This window comes from Phocoena phocoena, chromosome 3, assembly GCF_963924675.1.
Source record: "Phocoena phocoena chromosome 3, mPhoPho1.1, whole genome shotgun sequence".
In the NCBI taxonomy this organism is placed as follows: Eukaryota; Metazoa; Chordata; class Mammalia; order Artiodactyla; family Phocoenidae; genus Phocoena; species Phocoena phocoena.
Window position 1 is genome coordinate 59,617,225 of NC_089221.1, and position 26,688 is coordinate 59,643,912.

At 37.3% G+C, this 26,688-nt stretch overlaps 1 protein-coding gene across 1 annotated transcript in view; it reads right to left on the minus strand.

Annotated features, from left to right (window-relative positions):
* ANKRD31 (ankyrin repeat domain 31) overlaps positions 1-26,432 on the minus strand; it is a 129,834-nt gene extending 103,402 nt beyond the window's left edge. The window contains 6 exon segments of the mRNA XM_065873656.1: positions 1,084-1,127; positions 2,635-2,711; positions 6,336-6,376; positions 14,053-14,156; positions 17,593-17,666; positions 26,329-26,432. Coding sequence (XP_065729728.1) covers positions 1,084-1,127; positions 2,635-2,711; positions 6,336-6,376; positions 14,053-14,156; positions 17,593-17,666; positions 26,329-26,432 — 444 coding nt within the window.
* Positions 26,433-26,688: the final 256 nt, after the last annotated feature.

The window sequence follows — 26,688 nt, forward strand, 5'->3', positions numbered from 1 at the left end:
CAAGATCACCACAGTCATCTGAGACAGATTCAAAGAGGAGAAGGAACTTAAGCCAGAAATTAATGATTTGTGAAGGCGTAAAAGTAGGAAAAACACGTATTTCTTAAGCACCAACTAGGTACCAAACACCGTGAGCCATCACTGCTCTCAGTCCTCACCATAATCCTATGAAATGAGTATCACTTTCCGTATATTACACATGTAAATGACACACTTGACCTTGGAACACAACCTATGTGGTTCCAAATTTTATGCTCTTTCCCTTGCTTTCTGGCTCCTGACTTAAACAAAGGCATGGAGGTGGGAATGTGTAAGGTATACCTGAGATGAAGTAAGGTACGGGTGTATGACAGGGTTGGCCTGGGGAGGTCCTTGATTGTTGGAGTCTGTTATGGGCAGAGCCAATCTTATAGTCCTCTGATTTCCCATAGCACCAAGCAGAAAGCAAAGCCAAAACAAGCCCTCAGGTACATGGTTACTGATTAGTAACTGGAAGATGGGAAAGCAGTATCCAGCAGGAAATATTAAAGGAACAAGGGTAATAGACAAAGCAACAGAAGGCATTTTTGCTATTACATCTCAGCAACTAGTTTGATATTAAATTATATGCTTCTCCTCTAGATAAAGAATAAAAGACTTATAATGCTAGATAAGAAACACAGATCAAGAAAACTCTATTTCATTAGAGATAAGGAAGAATAAATACTGAAATGGGTCTCCACTACAGATGTAAGAAAAGTGTCCTCGCACTTTCTGTCTGACCGTGGCAGCCCAGACTGAATGCGGGAATGCAGGGAAAAATTTTTTGCAACTCGCAAAAAAAACCTGTGAACAGTGAAAGCCTGCTTTATTCCAAAGACAGATATACAAGAGTTTACGAGAAAAGTACTGGAAAATTATTCCCCTTAAAAAAAACCAAAAATACTGAAATGGGTTGTTACACAATTCTATCTATTGAAATGGTTTAGTCATATTCCTGCCTAGGGGAAAACTTAAATGAACTTGATACTTTAAGCAACATAATGGTTTTAAAAAAATCTAAACCCAAGATTTGAATAGCTAATTTCTATTATACAGACCAACCTTTTCTGGGTGTGTTAACACTTTAGGATCTTCAGCCTCAGGTCCTAGAAGATAACATTATATGTTTTCATTCCAGTTTTATTAAAGCATTAAAACATATTGTCTCACTCAGCATTTCTTAATCATATAACTTGAAATGACTCCCTCATTCATGTGATATATCAAATATTTAATAAATATGATACCAATTTATTGATATAAAAGTATGTTGGCAATAAAATTATGAAATTCTTCCATTCCTTAAAAAAATATTTCACATGAAGCCAGGTAATATTATAATTGTTTGGAATTAGTTTAGTTAAAAACCAACCTCTCTACTTTGGCTGAGTTATCCTAAGTATTTGCAACTACATGGAAAAATCATATCTACCTTCTCTGTGTCATTATCATCTCCATTACAGGTAACAGAATTTAAATGAATTCATGCTGTTGAGTTAGGCATAAAAAGGAACATTCATGTAGCGGCCAAAAGGAATCAGGAGATGTCCTAAAGGTACATGTATCAACAAGTCTCTATTTCTTAAAGTTATTAAAAAATTTTAAACATTCTACGATAGTTGTTTTTTTTTCCTGTATTGAGACTACCTTTTGAACACTACTAACATTTTTTGAGTATCATTATGAACTCATGATTTTTTTTTCACAAACTTATTTCCATGAACTAAAATCATGTTAGTTTTTTTCCCCAGCTAATTTGTCACAGGTTGGCCAGTAGGAGCACAATTGACCTAGCTCTTTACCCTTTTAGCACTGCCCCTTGACATCCTTGAAAGCATTTTTGTTTTCCAACAATGGTAAGATTTTCAGATCCATCCTAATATCTTCAAGCTCCAAGACAGATCAGCTATCCTTTTAGGATCCCTGGTTTGCTTGGCATTTGTACACCCATAGCACCCATACACCTGGCACTTAGCAGGTTCAATAAATATTTGTTAAAATAATATTACAGACCAAAATCCAGGCACTAGGAGCGCATGCAAGAGTTGGTGATGGCGTTAAGTGGTACTGCTATTGTTGTAGTAGCAACAGATCAGAAGACAGATATTTTAAAACTTAGCTTTTCAACTTCAAGTATCACGTCCTTGTGCCTTTTCTTATAATACAAAGTTTCAATGACCACTAAGAATATTTACTACACTGTCATACAACATACATAGGTGGCACTTCAAAGTGAAAGACAGCTACCCTCTAATACAGCTGAAATCAAGTAAATGGCCTGCCTAACTGCCAATCAAGAAAGACAGACATACATATTAAGAATGCTATGAATAGAGAAAACAAACATTGTTTTCAAATTTGAGCCCCCAAATTACAAGTCAAAAAAGTAGATGTGGAGGAGTAGGTATGGACCGCACCTGAGTTCTTCGCATATGGGCAACTTTAAGCAGCATGATTCCAAGGTAAACAGCAACACTGATTTCATATGTAAAAATATATGGAAGCAATGTATAGTAGACCAGCCTAGTTGTAAATAAATCCATATCTAATTAAGCCTTCTATTTTTAGGCAAAGACAAATTCACTTTATATGACTCTACTCATAAAAGTGTACCTTGAATACTCTGGTGGTTCAGTGAAAGTTCAGCCTGGGGAAATGATACAGTGAACGCTGGACAACTTTTTCTAATCCTAAAAAAAAAAAATCAATCAATTAATTAATAAATACATATAAAGTTTCAAATGGAAAAAACCCCACTATTTCTCATTCAGATACAATTTAAACTTCTTTTTAATTTAAAGGAATTTCAAATAGGATCAACTTTTTTTGCTCCAATTACTAGCAATTTGTTAACATTTAAATTTCAAATGGCTGCAAAAATGGAGAGAGCCAAAAAAATTAAGGAATGAACTTTAGGAGTGTAGACAAGCTAAACTACATTTAGGTCTGAAAGTAACTTTGGAGATGACTGTCTACCAAATAGAAGGGTGGAGTGAGAGAGAAAAATTGGTCCTAATTTATGAAGCTTGACTACTTAAATCCTCAAATACACTGAAAGTTTGTCATTATAGCTTGAGATGTAAGTGAAAGTCACTCATGAGAAAATTCTCAGACATTATTTACCTTTCTTGTATTTCACAGCAGGGGATAAAAAGGTAGGAACTACTGAAGGGAAGAGGTTGTGAGCAAAATAAAGGTCATGCCTAATCTACAATTTTGATCATCTACCCTGGGATAATTAAAAGTTGACTGTAAGCTGGGACGAAGTAAGAAAGTAGCGTTGGCACATATACACTACCAAATGTAAAATAGATAGCTAGTGGGAAGCAGCTGCATGGCACAGGGAGATCAGCTCAGTGCTTTGCAACCACCTAGAGGGGTGGGATAAGGAGGGTGGGAGGGAGACGCAATAGCGAGGGGATATGGGGATATATGTATATGTATAGCTGATTCACTTTGTTATACAGTGGGAAATAACACAACACTGTAAAGTAATTATACTCCAATAGAGATGTTTAAAAAAAGTTGATTGAAGAAAAGCAATCAGTTAACTATTTTTTCTCAATCTAATTTACTATACAAATGCAATCAAGATATCTTCCTTTAAAAAAAAAAAGCCTCTTGTTCCAGTTGTTTTAAGAACAGTTTTTATGAACCAGGCATAGCTACTTGAATCCTAAGCAAGAATAATAAATTGAACATTCTCTCCTGCCTAAAAAAAAAGAAGTGATCAGTATACGCTATCTTGAAAATGAAACTGCTCATATAGAATAACTTCAATGAGGCAAATAGAAAAGAATGCCATTTTTTTCCTAAAACATGATTCTTTGAGTACAAGCTAATTTAAAATAAAACAAAATCGTAGTTTGAATCAACAGCAGAATTTTTTCCTTAATTATAAAAGAGAATTTAACACAGAAGTTTTGAAAATAGAGCAAACTTTCATCTAAGGTATTAAAAAATAATTATTTATATTAGGCAAGACTGCAAACAACATACATGTCCAATATTAGCGAAATGATTAAATGAATTACAGTATAGTAAGTTATACAATGAAATATTATGAGGTCATTAAAATTCATGTTTTTACAAAATATTAATGATGTGAAATAATAATTACGATAAACACTACATAAAATTTGAAAACAGGGGGAATTCCCTGGTGGTCCAGTGGTTAGGAGGCTGGGTTTCCACTGCATGGGGCATGGGTTCGATCCCTGGTCAGGGAACCAAGATCCCACAAGCTGTGTGGTGTGGCCAAAAGAAAAAAGAAAGAAAGAAAAAAAACCCAGGAAACAAAAGTATCTGCAGAATAATCCCAATTTTGTAGAAAATATGAACAAAACAAAAATATATAGAAAGCCTAAAATAAAATGTACCAAAATGTTAACAATGGTTCTCTCCGGGCTGTGAGACCATGGATGCTGCATTAGTCTTTCTTAGTCTTTTTCCTTTTTTCCACTTCTGTAGATGAACTTATATTGCTGATATATTCAGTAAAAGGATTATTTTAAAATAGTGATTCTCAAACTTTTGGTCTTTGGACTCCTTTACACTCTTAAAACTTAGTGAGGAACTCAAAGAGCTTTTGTTCATGTGGCTTCTATTTATTTATATTTACATATTAGAAATTAAAATGGAGAAAAATGTTAAATAATCATTAATTTTTAAGTAACAGTAATAATCTAATATATTATTATATTGTTATGAAACATTTTTGCATTTTCCAAAATGAAAAAAAATTTAGTGAGAAAGTGGCACTGTTTCACATTTTAAAAAATCTCTTTAATGTATGGCTTAATGAAAGACAGTTGCCACCTGAACTGCTACAACACATTCAATCTTTTGCGAGATATATATATATATTTTTTTTTTTTTTTTTTTTTTTTTTTGCGGTACGCGGGCTTCTCACTGTTGTGGCCTCTTCCGTTGTGGAGCACAGGCTCTGGACACGCAGACTCAGCGGCCATGGCTCACGGGCCCAGCTGCTCCACAGCACGTGGGATCCTCCTGGACCGGGGCACGAACCCATGTCCCCTGCATCAGCAGGCAGACTCTCAACCACTGTGCCACCAGGGAAGCCTTGCGATATATTTTTTTATTTGAAGTATATTACAAAAATCTGGCTTTATACAGATATGCAGTTGGAAAAGAAAGGAGTACTTTAGCAGCCTTTTAGGATAATAGTGCATATTCTTTTTAGATAACATACCAAAACTCTAAAAGCAATAGCTTCCTTAAAGGTTACTGGAAATGTGAAAATTGAAACAAAATCAATGAACTTTTATATTGGTTTACGCTGCACTTTGAATGGATATTTTACTTGTCTGTAGGTGATGCTGTGACATTATGCATTGGTCTTTCAGAAAATACTGATTTGCTGAGTTATGTAGCTCTTCCCTATATTGATCTATTTCATCATAAAAATCTCAAAAAGGTCACCTTTGTAAATATTTCCACTGATCTTACCAGAAAGTTCAAGAAAATGTCTGCCATATACTCCATTGTGAATAACCAGTTAGTTATTCTTCCAAGTTAAAAAAAAAGGTGAAACTATTTTTTTTTTTAACTAATCTTATAACTCAAACAAGTGCACAAGTGCTCTTCTTAAGACAACTATCACACTTTACACAGAAGTGTAAAAAGATATATATTCAAGGGTAGAAATTTAATAAAACTAATAACTTTTCTGCTTCATCAAATGTACTAAGTAAAACTGGCCTTTTTTTTTTTAAACCGCTAGTACATGGCTGTGAAAAATACAGTGACTACCAGTCCTATTTGGTGCCACTGCCCTGATGCCTACTAAGGCTCCAGCTTTTTATCCACCATTTGCTTTAGCACTGTAAGTGCAAATGTCAATACCATGAAATAGGCAAATAATGTGTTAGCATTATTATGAAAATAGTTTTGACCTCACAGATCCTCTGGGAAGAGCCTCAGGGACTCCCAGGGGGTCCACAGGCTTTACTTTGAGAACCATTGTTTTAAAAAAAATTGAAAGGATAAGGTCTCTTTAAGTATAATAGTTCTATGAAAGTCTAATTTCAATAAGCTCTACAAATTCTTCCCTCATGCTATGCTATAAATTTGCTTTTTAAGTAATATTAGAGAATCAACTGATTCAGTCTTTCTCATGAAATGAAACTTATCTACAATGTTCGTAAAATAACATATATTTATGTTGCTAAAGGGGCAATTATTCAAAAATATACAATAACTCTAAAACTCTTAAGAAAAAGAACACTTATTTTATATGTGTAAAATGACAAAAAATATCTATAATATAATAATGCCCAAATCATTATACTTACTGTAACGAAGCTTCATTTTGTTCCATTTCATCTTGAGGTTGCTAGAAAGAAAAAACAGTAGTTTTTTCCAACTGAGGAATACTAAGCTAATGCAACAAGCTAAAAATTTATCATTTAAGATACGTTATTCTTTCTTAGTATCTTTTTTTATTGTGGTAAAATATATAAAACATAAAATTCACTGTTTTGACCATTTAAAGTTCTGTGGCATTATGTACATTCCCATTGATGTACAATCAACACCAACATCCATTTCCAGAACTTTTTCATTTTCTCTAACTTAAAGTCCATACCTATTTAAACACTAACTCCCCATTTACTCCTCTCCCAACCCCTGGCATCCATGATTCTTTCTGTCTCTGTTTTGACTACTCTAAGTGCCTCATATAAGAGGAACCATACAATATTTGTCCTTTCGTGACTGGCTTATTTCACTTAGTAATGATGTCTTCAAGGTTCATCCTTGTTGTAGCATGTATCAGCATTTCTTTCCTTTCTCAGGCTAAATATTATTCCATTGTATGTATGTACCACATTTCATTTATCTACTCATCTATTAATGGACACCTGGGTTGCTTCCACCTTTTGGCTATTGTGAGTAATGCGTCTATGAGTGTGGGTATACAAATATATTTTCGAGTCCCTGCTTTCACTTATTTTGGGTATATAACCAGAAGTGGAATTTCTGGATCATATGGCAATTATATGTTTAATTTTTTGAGGAATCACCATACCATCTTCCATAGCAGCTGTACCATTTCATTCTACATTTCCCACCAGCAATGAGCAAGAATTCCAATTTTTCCATATTCTCATCAATACTTGTTATTTTGTTTTGGTAATAGCCATCCTGATGAGTGTGAGATGGTATCTCATCATGGTTCCAATGTGCATTTCCATAATGGTTAAAGATGCTGAGTATCTTTTCATATGCTTATTAGCCATTTGCATGTCTCTTTTTTTTTTGGCCACGCTGCAGTGGCTTGTAGGATTTTAGTTCCCCAACCAAGGATCGAACCTGGGTCCCAGCAGTGAAAGCGCCAAGTCCTAACCACTGGACCACCAGGGAATTCCCTACATCTTCTTTACTAAATGTCTATTTATGTCCTTTGCCCATTTTTTAATCAGTTGTTTGCTGTTGTTGAGTTATAAGAGTCTCCATATACTCTGTGTATCAATCCTGTATCACATATATGATTTACAAATAATATTTTCTCCCTTTCTTTGAGTTATCTTTTCACTCTGTTGATAGTGTCCTTTGATGCACATAGGCTTTTAATTTTCATGAAATCTAGCTTATCTATTTTTTATTTTGTTGCTTATGGTTTCATAGTCAAGAAATCATTGCCAAATTGAATGTTATGATACTTTCCCGCTATGTTTTCTTCTAAGAGTTTTATAGTTTTGGCTCTTATGTTTAGTATTTTGTTTTAATTTCTTTCTGTAAAAGAATTTGTGGAACTTAGGTAAAGAGAAAGGGAGTGTTCCTTCTTTTTATCCGTAGCATTTCCCTTTTCTTAGTTCATTAATCCATAATAGTTCTGATGAGCCACTCTTGTCAGGTTCTGAGTTCTAATATTTCTCCTGAGGGCCAAAAATCATACAACCTTTGTGTTACAGTGTTAATGCTTAATGGATTCTGCCTAATTCTCAAGTCATGCCAGAAAACCTGAAGTTGTTGTGTCCCTTTCAAAAAAGATTAAAATGTTCTGATAAAATGTTTCCATTTTAAGATTTCACAGCACATTGGCTTTCATCGCTTTAAAAGGAATTCTTACCTTAAATATCTTATTAGTATCAAAGAAGATCTTTACAAAAAGATCTCTCTTTGGGGGACCCTCTATGTTTGTTTCTATGATCAATAATAAAGCTTTCTGAAAATATGTAAAGCCATTAGCCTGAACTTCCAAGCATTTTTGATCACTGAAACAGCCATAATAACAAGAAGACACAAAGTAATTTGAGAACTTAAATCCTCTCCAATTAATAATGTTCATTGTTATTTATTGATAGTGCATCCTTATAGTGCTCAAGGTTATCACATTGGTTCCACATATACATACTTCCTAAGCAGACTTTGCAAAAACCTCAGAGGTCCAGAGTGAAGAAGGAATTTCAAGAAGTAAACCTAGGGACTTCCCTGGTGGCGCAGTGGTTAAGCGTCTGCCTGCCAATGCAGGACACAGGCTCGAGCCCTGATCCGGGAAGACCCCACATGCCGCGGAACAACTAAAGCCATGCACCACAACTACTGAAGCCCGCGTGCCTAGAGCCCGTGCTCTGCAACAAGAGAGGCCACTGCAGTGAGAAGCCCGTGCACCGCAACAAAGAGTAGCCCCCGCTCGCTGCAACTAGAGAAAACCCGCGCACAGCAACGAAGAGCCAACACAGCCACAAATACGATAAATAAATAAGTAAATTTATAAAAAAAAAAAAAAAAAAAAGAAAGTAAACCTAGATATTCCCAAGGATTAATTAAACAGGGTACACTTATGTACTTACCTGGTATTTCTGAGTCTTCACAAAGCAATTCATTCAAGTATCTGTAACACTCATTTCATTCATCTTACTAAAGGACCAGTGAATTTTCCAATTGAGGGCTAATTTTTCATTTGACCCTACCCACATAAGGAAAATACAAAAGATAAGAGAGCAAGTAAGCAGAAAGTCTGCTCCTGACAGCTGATTTTTTTTTCCTCTTCCATAGGCAGAAATACCCCTCAAGAGGTAATGCCTCGGAATATAATGGGGGTTGGAGCTGTTCATTTGTTGATTAACAAAATGTAAGGATACACTTCAATCAATTCTTTCTTAAAGGGTACAAATTGCTATCTATGCTTTTGATACATGTGACATTTTTCTCCTGCCCCTACGAGGGCAATAAAGTGCAGACATTAAAAAAAAAAATCTGTTGGGGGTGGGGTGTGAGAGGTGAAAGAAGGTTTAAATTAATTGTATTAATTTAGAGGATCTGGGAAAGGAGCAAATCTGTTTATATATCCTTAACCAGAAAACAATACTCTACTATCTGAGATCATTTTCTTCAACTGAATCATGGATTACTGGGAGAGAAATGGAAGCCTGGCCAACCTGATCAACCTGACCAACCCTGGCTCTCCATGAGGCATGAGATGTCTCACACAAACTATCCTCACATTCTGCAGAACAGAATACACATTCCTGATGTTCAGCGTTTTAGTGATCTTGATGAATTATTGATAATGTTTGCTTAAAATACCTTTCTCTCAGACTGAGGTAGCCAAATTCGGTTATCTATACAAATATTTTTTATTATTTCCAAATATCCACATGATTGTCTTCTAGAGAGTTTGATCTGGACATATGGTACCACCTCTACATTGCTTCAGTGTTAGTAATGCTAAAATGATCATTTAAAACTCCACTGAGTAGTATCTAAATACAACTTGAACACAAAGTTATTTAACCACTGAATGAGAAATATCTTTACTCTGGCTGAGTAAGGTGCCAAAGACCTGTTTTCATCCATTCCTTCCCAAAATATTCCTAAGCAATTGCAACTCTGGGCAGAGACAGCAATTCTAGGACCCTAAGAATTAAAGCAGGTCAGGATGGGTTAGTCAGGAAAAGGATATCAAAGACATTAATGATCAGCATAATAGAGTCAAGGGGTTCCCTAAGTTTTGAAAACTCACCTTGAATTTGAATGGTCCAGCTATTCATGAATCAGAGAGGTAGCTAGCAAGAGAGAGTATTACCTGCCTACTGGGGCTTAAAAAGACCCTGCAGGATTCAAATTACTACATATAGAATGGATAAACAACAAGGTCCTACTATATAGCACAGGGAACTATATTCAATATCCTGTGATAAACCATAATGGAAAAGAATATGAAAAAGAATATGTGTGTGCGTGTGTGTGTATATATACATATATATATATAACTGAATCACTTTGCTGTACAGCAGGAATTAACAACATTGTAAATCAACTGTACTTCAATAAAATAAATTAAAAAAGAAAAAAGACCCTGCAGTATATATATACATAATCTCTCCATGAGCTCTGGTCTTGCCAACCATGATCCTTCTTCCATTACACAGTTGTCGAACAAGCCTGTGCTTGTTTGTTTCCCTTTCAAGGTTCTCTTAAATGTTCATTTTAACTGATTTCACCACTACATATGGATAAGGGTGGAAGGTGGAAGCTGCTTAACGGAGAGGAAAAGTGAATTCAACCTGGTTTCGTACCTCTTAGACAACATTTCAGTGAGTAGAAGATGGAAGAAGCAGCCTGATGGTAATAACCACAAGATTGAATTAATCATTATTCCCTATCAAACAAGTATTTTCCAGTATTCAAAAATGATTATAGTAAGATCAATGATGCCTGCTATATTAGTCAGTGTTCTCCAGAGAAACAGAACTAACAGGATATGTTTATACATAGAAAGAGATTTATTGTAAGGAGCTGGATCATGTAACTATGGAAACTGGCAAGTCCAGATCTACACTGTGGGCCATCAGGCTCAACACCCAAGAAAGCTGATGGTATAGATAAAGTCCAAAGGCCGTCTGCTGGATAATTCTCTCTTGCTTAGGGAAGCTGGTCTTTTTGTTCTATATAGGCCTTCAACTGGTTGGATGAGGCCCACCCACATTATGGAGGGCAATCAGATTTACCCAAATCCTGTGATTTAAACGTTAATGTCATTCAAAAACATCCTCAAAGAAATTCCCAGAATAATGTTTGACCAACTATCTGGGCACCTGATGGCCCAGACAAGTTGACATATAAAATTAACTATCATACCTCCTAATTTTGATAGTAATGTCTCCAATTATCTCTCCATATATACTACTAAACTCTCCAAACAAAATTTTTTAAATTTCTATGTAAAGTTTAAAAACTGCTTGCCATAGCACCTATAAAGAACAAGAAAAGGTACAGCAAGACCCAATAAAAATGATGAGCATGAAATATTTTAAAAGACTGCTCCCTGTGTTTTTAAAAATTAGCATAGTGGGGCTTCCCTGGTGGCGCAGTGGTTGGGAGTCCGCCTGCCGATGCAGGGGACACGGGTTCGTGCCCCGGTCCGGGAAGATCCCACATGCCATGGAGCGGCTGGGCCCGTGAGCCATAGCCGCTGAGCCTGCGCGTCCGGAGCCTGTGCTCCGCAACGGGAGAGGCCACAGCAGTGAGAGGCCCGCATACTGCAAAAAAAAAAAAAAAAAAAACAAAAAACAAAAAAAATTAGCATAATGCATGTCAAACCAAAGATCCTCTATTTCTTCATAGTTTGCCCTTACTTGAAATGTTCCATCATTTTTAAAAAAATTTTTATTGCAGTATAGTTGCTTTACAATGTTGTGTTAGTTTTTGCTGTGCAGTAAACTGAATCAGTTATACATATACATATATCCACTCTTTTTTAGATTTCCTTCCCATTTAGGTCACCAAAGATCATTGAGTAGTGCTACCTGTGCTAAACAGTAGGTTCTCATTAGTTGTCTATTTTATACATAGTAGTGTATATGTGTCAATCCCAATCTCATCATTTCTAAAATAGTTTGTTTTGAAGTTGAATATCAATATTATATCTGAGTTTTAAGAAAAATTTATTTAGAAATCTGATTAGTAACTGAATTATTTAGAATTTACTTAAAATCAGGTTGAAGTTGTGAATCAATATATATTTTTTTCTTTAAATAACTCTGGGAAAGCACCTTTTCTGGTCTATTTATTTGACAAAATCAATTTTACTCATATAGTTAAATTTCTAAAGGTTTATTTTCAAAGAATAAAATTAAAAACTGTGAAAGCAGCATCTGTCAATTTAAAAATTGATATCAATTAAAATTTGCTACAGATGTTTAACACTTTGGTAACATGGTCTAACTCTTACTGTAAACAAAAACGGTTGGGGGAGGCGGGCAGTGGAAAGTTAAAGGAGGTATCTGTTTTACTACCAATGAATTCCCACGAAGGCAAAAGAGAGGGACAAATACCAAGTGCTTCATTTATCCTTCTTATCTTAATTTTACAACAAGCCCATAACCAGCAGATTCCTGAGTTACAATCTCATGAAAAATCTTTGAAACATACATTCATTAACTCTTCAAGTCCTCTATGGCAATTGTTCCAACAGCTGATCATCAGCAATTACTTGGGAGGCTTTTGAAAAATGGACAGTCCTAGGTTCTACTCAAATACGGGTCTGAGAGTCTATATTTTTAAAAAGCTACTGATAAATGGAATATTTATAAATGGAATGGAATATTTATAAGTGGAATATTTCCTGCCGTATCGATAAACAAAGGATGTCACAGTCATCAACGATTGCAACCATCCAACGTGAGCCCGTGAGCCCTGAGGAAATTCAGGGCTGAAAAGAATACCTGCCATCTAGCAGCCATCAGACTGCAGCCACTCCCTGCGGTGAGCCCTGAGGAAACTCAGGATGTGAAAATACAGGATACCGGCCCCAGAGAGCTGAGGTTCATATCAAAGGAATGATTTCAACGAGCCCAGACTCTGGCATCTTCCCATACACAGAAAAGATCTAAATTCCTTGAGATATCTGGTTTTCTTTCATTAACAATAATCTTTTAACGTCCCCGACTACCTGCCCTTTGTTGCAAAACTCCTAATTTATCCTGGCTGCTCCCCTCGCCTGCTCAGAGCAGTTTCTCAGAGTTATCTGAAACGCTGTCTCCCGGGCTGCAGTGCTCATTTTGCCCCAAATAAAACTTACCTCGTAACTCTCACCTTGTGCAATTTTTTAAGTCAACACTATCCAAATAAGTTTGGTAATCAAGTTCTCAAAATCACCATTCTGAGGTACAATCTAGAGCCTGATACAATATTCACATGGTAAATGTTTCTCAGATAAATTGAAAAAAGTTAATTTTTATTTCCCATTTCATAGTTACTGAAGCTAAAGGGAAAAAATTATTTTTCTTAAATCATAAGTTACAAAAATGATATTTAACAAATTAGTAGAAACTAAATATGGACATCTCAGCTTTAAAAAAATATTTGGTGTTGAATTTTACTCTTTTGACTAGATATAATTCAAGTGATACACCTTCCTAGGTACAATATTAAATAAACCCGCATGGTCACTCTTTGGAACTGCCGTCAGTTTCTGCTATTAAAATACATGTATTCTCCGTTCTATTCCTTAAGACTCTGTAGTTATCTCTGGTTAGCTAACTTATTTATGCCAAGGTGCTAAATGAGTCATCCCTTACTTTTCCCCATGGTGACTGCATTAAAAAGAAACAAGTGAAAATTTGTGTATCTAAGTGTGTGCCCACACACATGCACTCACACACACACACACACACACGACAATAGAAGGGTCTTTCAGTGGCTCATATCTCAAATTATACTACACAGACTAGTATCTTCTTCACAAATTTAAGGTGACCTCTGACACACAATGGAGATGAAACTGTAATTATTATATCCTATTTTAGCCTATTTTAACCTTCTCAATTCCACATCTCTACCAGAAAGAGAAATAAATAAAGGAAAGAGGGCCTAAAACACTTGGCTTTTACTGAAGTTGCAGTGAAGAAACAGAATGACTGGCGAAGAAAAGGGAAAAAACTGAGTAAGAAAAGAAAGAAGTAAAATAATAGACAAATAGAATTAATCATTAGTAATTTGCCCCTATTTCAAACAGCATTATCAATTTTCAATAAGTATGTATTTAATCAATATACTACATACCTGTAAGACTGCATCCTCACTAAGAATAGGCATCATCTGATTTTTATTCAGTTGCTCTTGTGGATCCTCTCTGAGTTTGAATCCAAGTTGAATCTCTGGAGTGCCTAGAATGAAATATAATCATAAATCATTTGCAATAGTTTTATTGCTCTGCTTTAACAATGACCCAAGGATTTTATAGACACTGCAAAATGTCATTAAAAATCATCTTGTACGGGACTTCCCTGGTGGTGCAGTGGTTAAGAATCCGCCTGCAAATGCAGGGGACACAGGTTTGAGCCCTGGTCTGGGAGGATCCCACATGCCGCAGAGCAACTAAGCCCGTGTGCCACAACTACTGAGCCTGTGCTCCAGAGCCCGCGTGCCACAACTACTGAAGCCCGCACGCCTAGAGACCGTGCCTTGCAACAAGAGAAGCCACGACAAAGAGAAGCTTGCGCACTACAAGAGTAGCCCTTGCTAGCCACAACTAGAGAAAGTCTGCGCACAGAAACAGAGACCCAACGCAGCCAAAAATAAATAAATAAATTTAAAAAATCATTTTGTAAATCATAATTTCCTAACTGCCACTTTTATGTGTCAAGGTTTTTAAATTTAAGAAGAAACGTATACACAATGCTGAATGAAATAATACTTGATATTTCTTTGTCCCAGGATGAATGAATGCAAAGGATATATAAAGAAAATTGTACAGACTTAAACCCTGCTAGAAAGAACACTTTCTTTTTTCATTTTAAGTCATTTTTTAAAACTCATAATGCTAATATATTATTCAAGAAGAGTCAGAATTTTCAAGACAGCAAATTTAGCCCATATTTAACTTTTCTTCCCTTCCAAGTTCCCAAAAAGAATCCAAAGAAATTAGTTTTAAAAAAAAATCTGAAGCAGCAATGGGAAAAAGGAAATATAAAATAAAAAATATAGAAGATGGGAATGGATTAGAGGGAAACCAAACCCTGGTTAGCAGCTTGTCACTCATCATAGGAAAAGGAGGGGCTCCCTCAGAAGTAACCGGTATATGGAATTCTTCCATCAGAATCCCAGAAAACCACCTAGCTCAGAGCAAATCCCACAGACAAAATATGAAGGAGGGTAAGCTGGAAGCTCACAGTGGCTGAAGTCTCATACTATTTGTACCAAAGAGCTTGCTGTTTGTACCAAAGAAGCTTAGGATGTATGCTGCAAGCCAACTACTCTGTGTAGGAGAATATGTTCCCTCCAAGATATGGAAATGTATTAAAATCTAAGGCTGGTAAAATAATGTAGTGATGGCACAGAAGTAGAAATAGTCAAATATATCAGTGAAACAAAACAAAAAGTGGGAAACAGACCTATAATATATTTGGGAATTTAATATATAACAATAATGGTATTTTAAACAGTGGCAACAAGATGACATTCAATAAATAATACTGGGGCAATTAGTTAATCATTTGAAAAAAATGAAGTTAGAGACCTACCCTACCTACCCTCCATATGCTAAATTATTCTAAAAATATTAAAGACATAAAAGTAAAAACAATAAATATAATAAATGGAAAAAAAGATAAAGAAAATATTTTTATGGTCTTGAGATAGATAAAATATTTCTAAGTTTGAAAAAGGAAACCTTGAAAGAAAAGACTGACAGATTTTATTATATAAAAATTTTTAATTTCTGTACTACAAAACATATCATGAATAACATTAAATAATAACTAGGAAACTGGATAAAACTATTTACAACGTACATACAACAAAGTTTTGCTATCTTTAATATATAAAATACTCTTATAAATTAACAATAAAATGAGAATAAGAGACATTAAGGCAATTCACACACACAAAAAAACTATAAATGGTCAATATTAAAACATGCCTAGCCTTGGTATTCTTCAAAAATGCAAATTAAAATAATCAGATATGTTTTATTCACCAGTTTGGCAAAGATTGCATATGTCCTGTGTTGGACCTAGAGGGAAAAAGTCATCTATTTTAGGGGGCAATATATGTCAAGGTCTGACATGTGCTCATCCTTTAAAGCAAATCTAACTTTAGCTAGTTACTCTAAGGAAATAATCAGAAAAGTAGGCAAAGATATAATACTGAGAAACATCAAACATAATCAAATCATTAAATGGTACATTCATACAATGGAATAAAAGCAGCAATTTAACAGGCTGAGGTAGATCAATATAACAAAGAAATAATACATGTAGTACAATACTAATTATGAAAAAAGATATATATATTGGTATGCAAAAGTCTAGAAAGAAACACAAATACTAAACACTGCCAATTGTTGGGAGTGGAATTACAGGGAAGAGAAGGGGATGGGATCTTTCACTTTCTGCATTATATAATTTTACATTTAAAAAATATTTTATACTTTTAAAAATTGGCAAAAATAATTAAGGTCTATCCATTTGGGGAAGCGAAGGGAAGGGAAGGGAAGGGAAAAAACTTGGTTGGAATATTGAAACAGATCTCTAACTTCTTCCTAGTGTCATTTTATATATCATAAGAACACATTCTGGAGACCAATATTACACACTATCCCTTCCAATTACATGTAGGAAAAACTACTCCAAGAAGAAGCTGTAATTTGCCACTAGGGTATCAGGTGAGAGGAAGTACAGTGAAGACTTTGTGAACTACAGTGGGCTTGAACTACACAGGTCCACTTAAACAAGGATTTTTTTTTTCATAGATATATATTTGGCCCTCCATATCCATGGGTATGGCGTCCACAGATTCCACCAAGCGCAGACCATATCGTGTACTATGCTTACAATCTGCGGCTGGTGGAATTTGTGGATGTGCAATCCACAGATAGGGAGGGCCAACTATGGGACTTGAGAATCTGAGGATCTGGGTGTACACAGGGGTTCCTGGAATCAATCCTCCATCGATACCAAGGGACAAGTGTATACACACAAGAAGATTTTCATGATGTTTAGGAGATTTTCCTTCCATTCTACACCTATTTCCAGACATCCTCCAATAAAAAATGGCTCACAGGAAGAAATCATAAAAGGAACTAACCTACAATTTGAACAGCTACTGCAGAATTGATCTTTTTGAACTGTAACAATTAGTGATAGATTTTTCCAGAAGTGCTTAAATTGATCTAGAAGTGGACTTAGGAGGTTTGGAGAATTTGTAAGTGAAAGGCTCTTTTTTAAAATATATATACCAAGGATATTTGTACCTTAATTTTAGTCAGAAAGAATCAGACTGATTATTATAAAGTATTATTTACTTTTGCAAATAGGCAAGTTCAGGGTTAAGCAGGAAATTCTGGGGTGGAGAATTGCTATTCGAGTGCCACTTCCACAACTCAGTAGCCCTCTCTAAGAGTCTTAAACATCTTCCAGAAGTTACAATCCCCATTGCTATCCTTATAAAATAACAGATTTTAAGGTCTATTACAGATGCCTGTAAGAAACTAACTCCATGTAAAGAGTTAAAGAATAAGACTAAATATAAAAGGAGAAGTTAATGGAATAATAATACTTGGAAAATTAAAGGAACTACTTAGAGAAAAGAATTATTTCTCACCTTTGCATGTTCTACTTTTACCAGGATGGAGACTGAACTCAGATCTAAGAGATGTGTCTTCCTTAAAAATCAACCTTTCAAACATAAGAAAAGAAGGTACAGATGTTATGATGTTTCCTAAACAAAGACTAACAAATCAACTGTCATCTTTTAGAAAATTTTTTCCAGCTTTATCGAGATATAATTGACATACAACATTGTGCAAGTTTAAGGTGTATAATATGATGATATATTGCATAAACTGCAAAATGATTAAGTGGATAAACTTTTAACATGGTTCAATGTAAACTACTCATAAAAATTATAATTAATTTATTAAAATTCTTAGTTATACCACTATTAATATTCTATACCAAATTTTTTTTTTCAGAAATGTAGCCTTTAATTTAAAACTTATCCAAGATGAAAAATAAAGACATATTCATGCGGTCATGTTCATTTTAATAAATATTCTGCTATTTTTGTATATTTTGGAGTAAGGGACAAATATCAATATAGTTTTTGAACAGAAGTGAAATGAGATTATTTGAAGGACCAGTGCTGTTGGGTTTTTTCCTTCACCTTTCTCTATACCACAGAGAATTTGATTAAAATCCCAGGGTTAAATCTGAGTGTATATTTTCAGAACATACAATTACAGAACTTTAACTTTTGGATTCACTTCTTACTATACTCTTGGCAGCACCAAGGTAAAGAGAGAAGACAGTCCTTATTCTCAAGAAGCTTCAAATCTGGTGAGGGATACAAATAGCAATGATATAGCACAGTGAGTATGCTACTAGGCAGACCTAAGTATTTATTTCTTCTGCTTAAAAAACCTTTACAGAATGAAAAAACAGGCAAAGGACTTGAATAGACATTTCTCCAAAGAGAATATACAATTAGCCAGTAAGTACATGAAAAGATGCTCAACAATACTAAACATCAGGGAAATGTAAATCAAAACCACAATGAGGTACCACTTCACACCAACCAAAAAACAGAAAATAACAAGTGTGGCAAGGATATAGAGAAACTGGAATTCTTGTACTTTCTACTGGAAATGTAAAATGGTACAGCCACTGTGAAAAAGTTTGGTGGTTCCTCAAAAATTAGACATAGAACTACCATTTGATCCATTAATTCCATTTCTGGGTATGTACACAAAATAACTGAAAGCAGGGACCTAACTTGTACACCCATGTTCATAGAAACATTATTCACAATAGCTAAAAGGTGGAATTGACAAGTATCCATCGACAGATGAGTAGATAAACAAAATGTGTACAGACATACGGTGGAATATTTTTCAGCCTTAAAAAAGAAGGAACTACTGATACATGCTACAACATGGATAGACCTTAGAGACATCATACTAAGTGAAATAAGCCAGACACAAAAGAACAAAAATGGTATAATTCCATTTACATGAGGTATCTAGAGGAGTCAGATTCCTAGAAAGTAGAATGGTAGTTGCCAGAGGCTGAAGGCATGAAAGAATGAGGAGCTATTATTTAAAGGTACACAGAGTGTCAGCCTGGGAAGATGAAAAAATTCTGGAGATAACTAGTAGTGATGGTTGTACAACAATATGAATATACTTAATGCTATTGAATTATACACTTAAAAATGGTTAAAATGCTAAATTCTATGTTATATATATCTTACCACAATAAAAAAAAATGTTTTAAAATCTTGCCAGAATCCAAGAATGTAACAATGTACTAAGGCATAAATATATGATTTGTAACTAGGGGCTTTTTGGTTTATTTACTTATCCATTTTGCTTTTTACTCTTTTTATGGAAAATTACAAACATCAACAAGTAATAGAGACAATAGTATACTCATCGCCTAGGTGCAACAATTATCAGTACACAGCCAATCTTGCGTCCTCTATGATCCCTCTGCCATCCTCTCTACCCCCTGCGAGTCTCCCACTGGATTATTTTTAAAGCAAATCCTGGACATCTTATTCCACTTCATCTGGAAATATTTCAGTATTCAACTTTAAAAGATAAGGGCTCTTCAAACGTAACCGTAATAATCACACCTTTAAAAAAAAAGCCAAAATTTCATACCTAAAAAGAAGTCAATAATTCCTTAATATTACTAAATTTACAGTCTGTAGTAAGCAGCCTCTATAATGGCTCCTGGTATTTATGCCCTTGTATATGGTACTTATCCTTGAGTACGGACTGGATCCAGTGACTCTTCTTTTTTTTTTTTTTTTTTTTTTTTTTGTGGTACGCCGGGCCTCTCACTGTTGTAGCCTCTCCCGTTGCGGAGCACAGGCTCAGCGGCCATGGTTCACAGGCCCAGCCACTCAGCGGCATGTGGGATCCTCCCGGACTGGGGCACGAACCCGTGTCCCCTGCATCGGCAGGCAGACTCTCAACCACTGTGCCACCAGGGAAGCCCTCCAGTGACTCTTCTAACAAACAAAATACAGCAAATAGGTTGAGATGTTCCTTCTGAGATTAGGTTACAAAAAGATAGTGGCTTCCATCTTACTCTCTTATTCTCTTGCTTCTTCCCTCTCATGGAAGCCAGCTTGTCATGTTGTGAAAGCCATTTGCAGAAGCCTATGTAGCAAGAAACTAAGGGAGGCCCCCAGTCAACAGTCAGAGAGGTACTAAGGACTCAGTTCAATAGACAGAGAAAGAACTGAATCTTACAGCCACCATTTGGGAAGAATCTTTCTCATGAAGCCTTGAGATAAATGCAGCCTTCTGAGTCCTTGAAGCTGATGATCCAGTTAAGCCACTCCTGGATTTCTGAACCACAGAAACTACACAGTATGTGTATTGTTTTAAGATGCTAGTAAGTTTTGAAGTAAGCTGTTACACAGCAATGTAAACTAATAAACAGATTGTAGTCAGATTTCCCTGTCTCTTTTTACAGTTGTTTTGTTCATATCAGGCTCCAAACAAGATGCACACATTGCATTTGGTTGTATGTCTCTTAAGTCTCTTTTAAAATCTATAAGTTGTCCCCTTCCCTGCCCCTTACAATTTATTTGTTGAAGAAACTGAGTTGTTTTTCCTATAGAGTTTCCCACATTTTGGATTTGAAGACTGCATGTCATTTAACATGTTCCTCTGTCCTGTATATTTCCTGTCAACTGGTTATTATACATAGAGGTTTGATCTGATTCGAGTTCAGTCTGGGGAGGCACTGTGTGTACTTCCTACAGGAGATAACAAAGAATGTGCTGAGAAAGGCAGTCTTGTGCATACAGTCTTTCAACCCCTGCTAGGCCTTGGGTCTGGAACACCTTCTTACTAAAAGATAAGAGTCCTCCCAGCCTGTACTAGACTTACCACCTTATATGGGAATCCCTTTCCCTGTTTAGACTCAGTGTGTACTCCTTCGTTCTGTTTAAACGTGTGTGTCATATGGTACCTGGCCAACCCCCCTGCTCTGTCTATCCTCTGTGGGGAGAGGATGAAGTCCTTCGTTCTGTGGCACAAGAGGGGTGTGGGCAGGCCAATGGCCCTGCATCAGCTGCAGAGAGTGACTGCTGGCCACGGGGGACTGATGCCCACTACTGAAGCTAATCTTGCTCTGTCTCTTCTCTCCATTTAACAGTTTTAAGAATAGTATTTGGCACCATTCTGTTTTAATCATTGGAAGAGCCCCTATTTGCCGTATATCCTGACCAAAAAATGTTGCTTTCTTTAGCTAATTTAATGTGATTATTAATTCTTTGTCTCCTTGTATTTTGCTATTTTTCCCTTCTGCAACTGTATCCTTTAAAACAGGTATTTTCCATCTAGACAATTCACATGAAAATAGTGCTAGCCTATTTTAAGGGAAAGAATTAACACTCATCTTGCAGGGTAATTATGTTCAATTAGCCTTTTACTATATGCACTTATAATGTTCAGAGGACATGATGTGACCTGAACATATACCTAAATCCAGGTAATAATGAACTATCTTATAAGGTGGTTCTGTTTAAATGTATTGAACAGGATTAGTTTGCAGTATATCCCTTAATGTTATTGAGCAGTTCACATTTACGGGAGGCTGGGACAGAAATTAAGGATTGGTAAAAGGTTCTCAGGGCACATATAAGAAAAATGAATCCTGCCTCTTAGTAAACAAATCACAAGCAAACAAAACCTCACTAATCAGCAACTTAAATTCTTACAGATTAGTAGCAACACTTACCAAGCCAAAAAAGGGACTGGATGCATTTTACAGTTTCAAGAGGGCTAGGACCAAGTCCAGGTCCTCAGAGTACTTTCCAGGCACAGTTAACACCTGGCATCCTCATTCTTTGAAAGCCTTGCTTTATCTAATCCCAGTGGTCATCAAACCCCTTCTCAGATCTTAGCAAAAACACCTTAATAGCTGCAACATTTAAGGATTATTTATGTATAACATTTTGCCTGTTGGGGGTCTCTGCTCTACTAGGACCTGTGCTCCTCATTCCAGTCAAAGTAGAGAGCTTGTGCATGAAAAACAGAATAAACTGCATGTAAGTAAGCAAAGAAGATGGGTGGGAGGGAAGCAATGGTATTCAGCTCCAGCAATGCTTAGACTGTGTATTTCCATACCAATAAAAAGAAAACTAATTTTTAACCTTGAGCTATGAGATCTGAAAGAATGATGTTTCTATGGCACTGCAGAGAAGCATTTAAAAATGAATTAGGGGGGAAAAAAAAGATTGGTCAGTCAAGATAGAGTAATCCATCTATAGCCTAGTTCTCCACTCATTACAACTAAAAACTCTGGTAGATGGGACTTCCCTGGTGACGCAGGGGTTAAGACTCCATGCTCCCAATGCAGGGGGCCCGGGTTTGATCCCCGGTCAGGGAACTAGATCCCACATGCATGCCACAACTAAGAGTTTGCATGCCACAACTAAGAGTTCACATGCCACAACTAAGGAGCCCGTGTGCTGCACCTAAGAAGCCAGTGAGCTTCAACTAAGGAGCCCACCTGCCACTAAGGAGCTCACCTGCCACAACTAAGGAGCCCATGTGCCACAAATAAGGAGCCCGCGAGCCGCAACTAGAGGAGCCGGCCTGCTGCAACTAAGACCCAGTGCTACCAAATAAATAAATAAATAAATATTTAAAAAAAAAGAAGACAGTGCCATCTATAAAAAAAATAAAAATAAAAACTCTGGTAGAATTTTTTTTTAACAGCTACCTGAGCAATCTGAAAAGTAAATAATAGCAGGTAAACTGGGGACTGAAATTGAAATCTAAATAACAACTTTGGAGTAGGTGAGTCTCATGGTTTGCTTGGTTTTTTTGTTTTGTTTTTTGCTCTTTTTTTTTTCTTGTCTCCAGCTTTGATCCTAGGTCTAAACCTAGAAGTGTACAGTGGACACAGACAGCAAAAACTCCAGAAGAAACCTCTCCTACCTTTATCCAGAGAACTAGGGAAAGGGATCCCTGAATGCCGGAAGGTGTGGGGGGAATTGCCTGAGTTTTCTTGTTTTCTCTCTTTAGCTTCAGAGCTATACTGCTACCAATCATGGTAGCTTGGGCACTTAAAACTTAAGAGAAAACCTGTCTCTCTCCTACTAGAGGAACCATACTCCCAAGAGTATGAAAAGAACCTTTTTTATTTTCTTCTCTTTTTCTTTCACTTTGCCCTGAAGGTGGCCCCAACTGCAGGGAACTACTCTACAGCGAGAAGGCTAACACTGAAAGAAATCCATCTTTCTGGTCAAACGAATCAACATGTGGGCATGGGGAGGGAAGGGTGCATAAGAATCCTGGAGAAAAGAGAGCAGGAAGGGGAATCACCTACTTCTGTATATGATCCAACATAAGTGTGAGGCTCAACCCTGAGCTGTCCACATGCAGAGCAGATTCAGAAAAGTGTAACAAAGGCTTAGAGAACTGAACTATGATATTAACTACTGTCCAAATTCCAGATTAATCCCTGAGTGGTACATGAGTGAGACAGACTCACTAATCAGAACCTAATCAGATTGACTGCCTGTTACAACAAACAAAAATCAACTCCCTCTAGAGGATTTTAACAGGAACAAGAGTCCAAAACATAACATTCAAAATATACAGGATATAATCCAGAATTACTCAACGTGCAAAGAAAAGGAAAATCTGACTAATTCTTGAGAGAAAAAATAACAGATGCCAATGCCCCAACCTCCCAAGCCCAGATGCTGGAATTACAAGACAACGACCTTAAAGCAGCTATTATAATAATTCTCTATTACATAAAGGTGAACATTTATCAATGGATGAAAACAATGAAGTTCTCAGCAGAGAAATAAAAACTGTAAAAGAGAATCTGATGGAAATTTTAGGAGATATAATTATAATATCTGAAATTAAAAATTCACTGGATGGTCTCAACAACAGAATGGAGATGAGACAGGAAAAACTAAGTGAATCTTAAGATAAAGCAATAGAAATTATACAGTCTGAAGAACTAAGAGAGAAAAAGAAATTATTAGAGCCTCAAGGATCTGGAGACTGTCAAAAGGTCTACCATTCATGTCATTTAAAACCCCTGAAAGAGGGCTTCCCTGGTGGCGCAGTGGTTGAGAGTCCACCTGCCGATGCAGGGGATGCGGGTTCGTGCCCCGGTCCGGGAAGATCCCACATGCTGCAGAGCAGCTGGGCCCGTGAGCCATGGCCGCTGAGCCTGTGCGTCTGGAGCCTGTGCTCTGCAATGGGAGAGGCTACAACAGTGAGAGGCCCGCGTACCACAAAAAAACAAACAACAACAACAACAAAAACCCCAGAAAGAGAGGATAAAAAGATTGGTACATAAAAATATATATGAAGATATCATGACAGAAAACTTCCGAAGTTTGGTGAAAGATATGTTTATAGATTCGAGAAGCAGTGAACCCCAAACAGGAAAAACACAAATAAAATCATTACCAGAAACATCATAATCAAACTGCTGAAAACGAAAGACAGTGAGGGAAATGAAAGCAGACAGATTAAAAAAGATGATATATCACACAAACAGAAATAGTGATTTAAATGGGGAGGGAGGGGCTTGACTACAAGGGACAGGGCAGCCCGAAGGAGTTTTTTTTTTTTTTTTTTGGCATAACAGAACTGTTCCGGATCTTGAGTGTAGTGGTTGTTATAAGACTCCAGGTACCAGTCAAAAGGGTCCCTGTACACCAATAAGAGCAAATATTACTGTTTCTGTATATAAAAGAGCCAAAAATCTGGATATCATCCTTTACTGCTGCCCTGCCCTCATCCTCCATATCTCATCAATCACCATCTGCGGCTAAATTTACTTTCTAAAGGCTTCTCAGATTTGTCCTTTTCCCTCTATTCCCACTGTTTCTGCCTAGTTGAGCTCTCATCATCCCAGTCTGTTACTACTTTGATCCCAAAGCTAACCCCTATAGCCTTGCTTTGCAAAAGGTGATCCCCGATCTAATAGTACCAACTTTAACCTGGACGCTTGCTAGAAATGCAGAATCTCAAACCCCAGCCTAGAACTCCTGAGTTGGAATCCACCTTGTAACAGGATTCTGAAGTGATTTATAAGAAATTCATAACTTTCATTAAAATTTGCAAAGCCCAGGCTTCCCTGGTGGCACAGGGGTTGAGAGTCCGCCTGCTGATGCAGGGGACACGGGTTCGAGCCCCGGTCCGGGAAGATCCCACATGCCACGGAGTGGCTGGGCCCGTGAGCCATGGCCTCTGAGCCTGTGCGTCCAGAGCCTGTGCTCCGCAACGGGAGAGGCCACAGAAGTGAGAGGCCCGCTTACCGCAAAAAAAAAAAAAAAAAAAAATTTGCAAAGCCCTAGCCTAGGGCATGCCTGAGTGAATGAAAATCTGATTATGCTGCTCCTCCACTTAACATCTTACAAGCAGGACACACACAGGCTATAAAAGGCCTTACGTGACCTTACTGTACCTTTCTCTCCAGGCTCATCTTTCACTACACCCATCTCCCCATTTAACACTTCAGTAACACCCCAACTGTTTGCACATTCCAACACACATAACACAATGCTATGTCCCACCACTACACCTTTACCCATGCATGCAACTGCATGAAAACCTCCTTGGCCTGAAAACCTCCTCTCCTTCATCTGACAAATTCCGACCCACCTTCAAGACTCTACCCAGACGTCAACCCTGGCAAACTCTGATGACCACCTAGGTTGAGGTAAGCATCCCTCTGGGCTCCTAAACCAGCCTGGGCATCCTTCCTACTCTGACTTCCCACATTACATTGAAATTATCTGTTTACGTCTTTCCAGGCCTGTAGGTTTCTCAGAGTCAGTGGCCTCATCTCTTTTATCTTCTCCCTGTGTCCAGCACAGGGAACTAGATATGTTCTGATGAACGGAACTACCATCTTCCCTTGATTCTTATAAAACTATCCGTTTCCAGTTTGGTAGTAACCAGTTCCCCCGTCACACATTCTCTTCCTGAGAGAAAGTATACTAACCGTCTCCTGGATCTGAGCTACGAGTCGCTGGAAGCAAAATGCACTTGAGGAGTTTAGACCCAAGACTGTTTTGCCTACGCAAAAAAAAGCCCCAGGCTAAGAAAGAAGGCTTTTTAAAAATGTCAGAAAGCCACCTGCTATACAGCTCATTCGGTCCTAAGTTGGGGAAGGGCTGGGAGGCAGTTGCGGTCTTCTTTATCTACGAAATTCTGAGCTCAGGCCTAGCTGCCCCATAAGGCCCTACTCCCGCCCGCACGCAGATGTTCGGCTGGTAACAATTTCTCCTCAACCCTCAGAGGGCCACTCGCCGCCAGAACCCAGGCCCAACGGCGGTCACCTTCTCCAAGGCAACTCCTCTTCTTCCTGGTCGCTCTCCGTCACCGATGCCTCGATCACCGTTTCATCACTGTCCCAGTATGGGGCCTGGGCACCTTCCTCCATCTCCGCCTCACACTCCAAGTCTTTCTAATCCTCTTTCTCTAACTCCTCCATTCCCCCCAAAAATAAAAAATAAAAATAAAAAAAATTTTAAATTTGCTCTGAGGGCCAGGAGAAATTGTAAATTCAGAACAAAACTGGTGGCGGGAGCCCGGTGCGCCACGCGAGCACACACCGCGGGGTCGGAGGGCGTCGTGGGGAAGGCGGGCCAGCGCGGAGGCCTGACCCCACGCCGCCGGCAGGGGGAGCCGCGCGCCGC